At 47.6% G+C, this 6,337-nt stretch overlaps 1 protein-coding gene across 1 annotated transcript in view; it reads left to right on the forward strand.

The window, feature by feature from the left end:
* Fam174b (family with sequence similarity 174 member B) overlaps nucleotides 1-5,859 on the forward strand; it is a gene marked incomplete at its 5' end in the record, with an annotated part of 29,457 nt that extends 23,598 nt beyond the window's left edge. The window contains one exon of the mRNA XM_023712276.1: nucleotides 5,115-5,859. Coding sequence (XP_023568044.1) covers nucleotides 5,115-5,118 — 4 coding nt within the window. The remainder of the gene's footprint in view (nucleotides 1-5,114) is intronic.
* Nucleotides 5,860-6,337: the final 478 nt, after the last annotated feature.

Genomic DNA, 6,337 nt, shown 5'->3' on the forward strand with positions numbered 1-6,337 from the left:
CTAGAGTGATGAATGTCTGCTTCCTAGTCCATACACATTTTATCCCACTTTTTCTTTTTTAAAGGCTTTCTGTACACTTGATGTCTAAGTCAGTGTTACATGGAAGTGGTGATAACTGGTGTTTAAATTTTAGAGTACACTTTCAGTATCTGACCTCTTAAGAATAATGATTTTGGGCTGGAGAGAAGACTCAGTGGAATAAGCACTTCCCTGGCAAGTGCAAGGGCCTGAATTCAATCCCTGGTTCTGCCAAAAAAAAAAAAAAAAAAAAAAAGGGATTTCCAAAGGGATTTTTTTCCTTTTTTTTTTTTTCCTCCAGGTAGTTTTCCTTTAGTCATTGTATGGTAATGTTAAGTTTTGTTAAATGCTTTGCCTAACTCTTGAGAAAGTAATATTTTTCTCTTTATTCTATTAATATTGTGAATTTATATTGATTTTCTAATATTAAACGAGTTTAGCATTTCTGAGATAAAGAGAGCTTAGTCATGTTATGTTATTCTTTCTTTTCCTTCCTTCCTTCCTTCCTTCCTTCCTTCCTTCCTTCCTTCCTTCCTTCTCTTTCTTTTTGAGAAAGGGTTTTACTAGGTAGTTCAGAACAACTTTGAACTTACCTTGCAGCACAGGCTGGCCTCAGACTTGCAGCAATCCTCCTGCCCCAGCCTTCTGAGTGCTAGGATTATAGGTGCGTGACACCATGCCTGGCTTGTTACGCTGTTTTTATGCACATTGCCTTATTTAATTTGCTGATGTTTTGTCAGACTTCCTTGAATCTAATGACAAAAGCTGGCCAGACATTTTTCTACTGTGTTGTGTCCTTTGCTGGACTCAGGCAAAAGTTTTGCTAATTGCATAAAACAAATAGGGGTGTATGTCCTTAATTTTTCCTTTGGAATGGTTTGTGTCAGATTGCAATTGTTTCCTAAATGTTTAATAGATCATGCTGATACTGGCTGGGGTTGATGGCTTTTTTTGTGTGAAAGAATTCTGAAAACCGCTGATGTTCAATGGTTTGAAGAGTTAATAGGACTATTTAGTCTTTATTTCCTCTTAGATCAGCTTTGATGAGCTGTAGTTTTGGGGATTTTATCCATTTCATCTGAGTTTTCCAATGTGTCATAGTCAAGTTGTTCCCAACGTTCTTTTATTATCATCTTATAACTCTTTGTAACATGGGTGGAGATGGTCATTTTTGGGCTCTAAATACTAATTATTCTTACCTTGTGTCCTTTTGCTTAGTCTTACAGGGACACTAATTTCATTAGTGTGCAAAAAGAACCCACTTTTGGCTTCTTTGATCCTCTTTGTTATCGTTCCAGTTTCAGTAGATCACTGTTTCCTTCTTGCAGCTTTCTTTGGGTGTGTTCTGCTTTTCTGGCTTCTTGCATGGTGTATTTAGCTCCTTGGTCGCCAGTTTTGTTGTCTGTGCAAGCATTTATCCTGTGACTTCCCCTGCGTTAGCTGCTTCCCACAGATACTCACTGCTGTTGTCAGCCCCTGCCTCCCAGTTTGTCCTGCAGGACTGAACTTCATGTTTCTTGTGTTAGAAGTGTGTGCTGTGTCTCTGTTACTTCTCTCTCATTGCTGGGACAAGATACCTGACAGCTGAAATTAGGGAAGGAAAGGTTTATTTACCTCACAGTTTGTGGCAGTTTCAGTCCATACTCAGCTGACTCCAAGGCAGGGTGGCAAATGGCACAGGGCAGCAGTTCATGGTGGAAAGCAGCCAGACAGCAAAAGCAAAGATGGAGGAGCAGCGGTGGAGAGCAAACCTCTCTCCCTTCCTTACATTGCATTCAGGCCATCTGTGGGGTGGTAGTCATACCCATAATCCCAGCAACACTCACACCCATAATACCTGCATCGCATCATGTATTAATCACAAACCCTAGAGGCTACCCTATGACTGCATGAGGCTTTGGGGGGACAACGAGACACAAACCCGAACATACACTGTTTGTATTTGAAAGGAAATCAGGATGTGGATGAATCTGGAGATGAATTGCAGGACACAAAACCGCGAAGAGGATGGGCTGGGTAGATGGCATAGTAATAGGTTTTCTTATCACAGGTAGGATACATCTGCAGGAAACTACAGAAAAGGGACAGGGAAAATCAGCTTCACTAATATCTCATCATAAACAGTAGCCGCTAGAGTGTGTGTGAGAACATATCTATGGAATTTTTCTTTGCTGCTCCAGAGGAACCCTTTTCTGTATGTCACAAGCAACTTTTCAGGTCACCAAGCACAGTAGAACAGATTTGCTGGTCCATTTTGCTTGTTTGTTTTTGCACTGTCATGTCTGTGAGACCGTCTCTGTGTGCACCGTGACAGTCTGTTCCCAGGAACCTCTTTTGTTTCCCATTGAGACACAGCTCGACCACGCTGTTTTTGCATCTCTGTAGGAAATGCGCTACCTTTATGTTGGATGTGGTTGGATAGTGGCTTGGGGTTATTTCATGATCCAGCGGAAAGAAGAAAGTAGTGATTGAGGTGCCAGGCAGTAACGTGGTACCTTGCCACTGACTACCACCGAGGCCACTTTTGGAAATGTTTTGTGGCTCAGAGCCTGTGCTCAGCTTCCTTGCAGCAGGGAAGGAGAAAGCAGGAGGGGAAAGCTTTTCTTTCTTTTTTTTTTTTTTTTTTTGTTTGTTTGTCGAATGCCTTCAGGGCACTTTAGGCCAGCGGGAGAGTTGTGAGGTTCGAACTCCAGCAACCTGAGGCTGACAGCTTTGCGGAAGCAGCCACTTAAAGGACTGAGCTAGAGCCAGGCCTCCTGGGAAAGCTTTTCTTGACAGCCTTTTTTCTGGGCTCTGTGCAACTGGGCTGTTGTAATCCATGTGCGAGACCTCTAGGGTTTGGACCAGATGCAGGGTGGGGCTGATCTGTTGCAGTGTGTTCCCAATTCTGTACTTAAAAAGGCTAATTAGAAGGGGGAGATGATAGCTCAGGGGAACACAGACAACTCTGGGGTTTTGAAATTATTCCAGATTTCAAGAGGCGTTTGGATCTCACTCGCGTTTTGAGTTTGGTGGGCCCAGCATGCTGTGGCTGCAGAGGATTGAGACTGTGCATCACTGGTTTATTACAGGAACTTTTGTCACACTCACTGGGCGTCCCCAAAGCGAGGCAGATGTTGCTCTTCCTCCTGCTTGTGTGGCAGGTGTTCTCACAGCTGTGACATGTGCAGCCAAAGGTGTGCTGCTGGGAGAACTGCAGCTTCTGCCAGCCCTGCCTCCTGCCAAGATGGAGGGCTTGGTCTCCGGCTATTTGGGGAAAAGGATGTGGTCCCAGCAGGGGTGTGGCCTAGCATTCTAACGGGGGGGGGGGGCACCCCGCCCTCTTTGTGGGTAGAGCTTCTTGCAGGAAGATAATTAGGACCTGGTGAGATTCTGGCTGCAGTGCAGAGTTTAGCGCCTGGCATCTTGTGCTGTGAACAAAGGACGTTCAGTGCTGCTCACTGCAGGAGGCTGCTGTGGGGGTAGGCTGGGCATGGAAGCCAAAGCCAAACCTGGCTTACCCTAGCCCAACGCAGGGGCTCTGAGTGCCAAGTCCACTCGGCTGTTAGCCTTGGAAGGCATTTGGGCTCCTCCCACATCCTGGAGGGTTAGATCCGTGGTGGAGGGAGTGGAGGAGTGGTGAGGTGCTCCTTACGAATAGTGAGCTACATGGGATCCCCTGCACCAGGGCTCCTTCCTAGGTTATCTGTTCTTTTGTGTGTGTGTGTGTGTGTGGGGTTATTAATTCTTACAGGTGTGAGGGACATAGACTGCAGCCTGTGGGATGAAGTGAAAGTGGGGAACCTGGTGGAGGACCCCCAGGTGTGTTCCGGGAACCTCCCCCGGTGGGCTCTTGAACACCCTGAATTTTCCCCGTGTGGACCCCAACGATGGCCCTTGCTGGGTCCCATGGCTGCTGTGGTCAGCTTAGGTCCACAGGGGAGTCTGCTCAGGTGGCTGTGGATGGCAGCACGTGTGTGCTGCTCCAGGGCTTGGTCTCTGAAAGCTCAGCCAGTCCTCAAATCCCACTGTACCTCCATTTTTATATCTATGGCTTTCTAATGGATATACAATCCATGGTAATCTAATACCAACAGGAGATAGTATAGCTTTACTGGTCAGATGTCCTTTTTCTAAGCTTTTTTTTTGGTGGGGGGGTTGGTACCAGGGATCAAACTCAGAACCTTGCACTTTTCAGGCAAGCACTTATTCCACTGAGCTATCTTCCTGGCCCCTACGCTCCTTTACATGACATTTTGAATAGATTCTTTCTCAAACTTACTTTCTCACAAAGCTTTCTGCCCCAGTCTTTCTTGAACTCCTTTGACCCTGTTCTGGGGCTGGACTGTAAAGTGAGAAACCTGCGCTGTGGCTTTTGCCTGCACAAATGCAAAGTGTGAGCAAGAGATGGATGCTGTCACATACTTGTGTAAATTGGCCAGGAGCTGGGCTCAGACAGTGAAGGCCGAGGTATAAGCTGGATGTAGCCCACTGCGTATTTTTATACAGCTGTGTTACTTAGCTTTCCATCACTGTAACAACATACCCAAGATAATCAACTTAAAAAGACAAATGGTTTATTTTAGCTCACAGTTTGGAAGGTTGAGTCCATGGTTGGCCCTGTTGTTTGGGGCTGTAGTGAGGTAGGGGTGTGCGGTGCCCACTTCACCATGAGCCAGGAGCGAAGGAGGGACCGCAGGAGGTGCAAGGGCAGAACTATTTTCTCTTGGACTGTTACAGAAAGTTTGCTGACTCCCAGTGAAAGCACCTGTAGAAGGGTTAGGAAGGAGGGATACCAGGAAAGACGCGGCTGTGTCACAGGGTGGCTATGTGGCAAGCTAGAAGGGGCTTGGGCTTGGGCTGAGGGAAAGTGGCACTTCAAATAGCTGGAGTGCACTTTCTAGACAGCACATGCAAAGGTCCTGTGGTTGGGGGCATGGTGTGTGGAGCTTCCTGGGGCTGAAAAGACAGCTTGTGTGGCAGGACCTGAGATGGAGAAGGAGACTCCTACAGCGGTTCCCAGGATGGGGGTGGTAGTGGGGGCCAGGGTGTGCCTGGTGGGTGGGGTGCTCTGCCCGGAAGATCACTGACTCTTGTTGCTCTTTCTTTTTCTTCAGGTAAAACCTGTTTTCCAGTGTGTCGGTGCCCTGTGGGGTGAAGGATCTGGGAGCTGCCTCTCCTCCCAAGCGTAGAAACCAAAACAAACACTATTTATGACCCTGTGGCTCTGCTGTGTGCACCCGCCCCCGGCATCTGCTCCTACTGTCCCATCAAGCTTGTTTCCAGTCACTGTGGGAGGGAGAGTGGCCTTGCTGCCCTTTGGATGCCCTTCTCTCATGTCACCCCTTCCTTGCCCTCCTCTGAGAGGTCTTTGGCCTTATCAAGAAGATAAGGGCAGGAACATGTTGGTTAAAATGAAAGCTTTTAAAACAACTGCTGACAAGAGTAAAACTACGATCAGGAGTACTGAGGACCTCCAAGGACCTGCGGGGTCCTTCCTGGTGGTGCGTGTAGCATCGTGCACACTGTGTTCTCCTGGGCCATGCAGGGATGTCTGGCCTCTGTCCATCTTTTCACCCCTGTTGAGTTCTAGCCTTGCCTGAAATGGCTGTGTGAGACTTTACAGCAGGAGGTAGCTCCTCTGGAAGGCTACACTTCATGGCGCTCTCTCTCTCTCTCTCTCTCTCTCTCTCTCTCTCTCTCTCTCTCTCTTCCTTCTTTACAGGGTCCAGCAGAAATAGGCATGGCTAGTTCACAAAGAATTTCAGATTTCAAATATCAGGGAAATAAAGGTATGTATGCATGAGCGTGTGTGAGTGTGTGTGCGTGCGTGTGTGTGCATGCGTGCATGCATGTGTGTGTGTGTTCCAGAGTGAGTGTGTGTGTGTGTGTGTGTGTGTGTGTGTGTTCTTGGGGCATAATTCCTTTTCTCAGTTGAGTAGATGGCGCTAGACAGCTTGGGATAGCAACACGTATATTTTTTTGTTTGTGCTTTTAAAATAATGTTTCTCTGCTGTGTCAACAGTTCTGTGTTGTCTTAAAAATATAATTAAAGAAATAACTGTGGTCATTTCAATGAGTGGTGATTTGAATGGGTGGGACACAGCCCCAGTAGGACTCTGCGGAAGTGGGGCAGGGCTGGGCTGGGCTGGGTGGAGCACCGAGCCTCCTGGCTGCAGGGAGGTGGGCGGGGCTCATCTGCCAGCCTGAGGCGACAGCATGGCCCACGGACACCTGTCTCTTGGAAGCTGGACCTCAGGGGCTTCTCAGTGGATTCTGGCCTCCCATTTAACCTGGCCCCAGCCCCGTATTTCTGCAATTGCCGCGCTTCTCTGTTCTG

The sequence above is a fragment of the Octodon degus genome, unplaced genomic scaffold, assembly GCF_000260255.1.
Source record: "Octodon degus isolate 3935 unplaced genomic scaffold, OctDeg1.0 scaffold00002, whole genome shotgun sequence".
Taxonomy (NCBI): Eukaryota; Metazoa; Chordata; class Mammalia; order Rodentia; family Octodontidae; genus Octodon; species Octodon degus.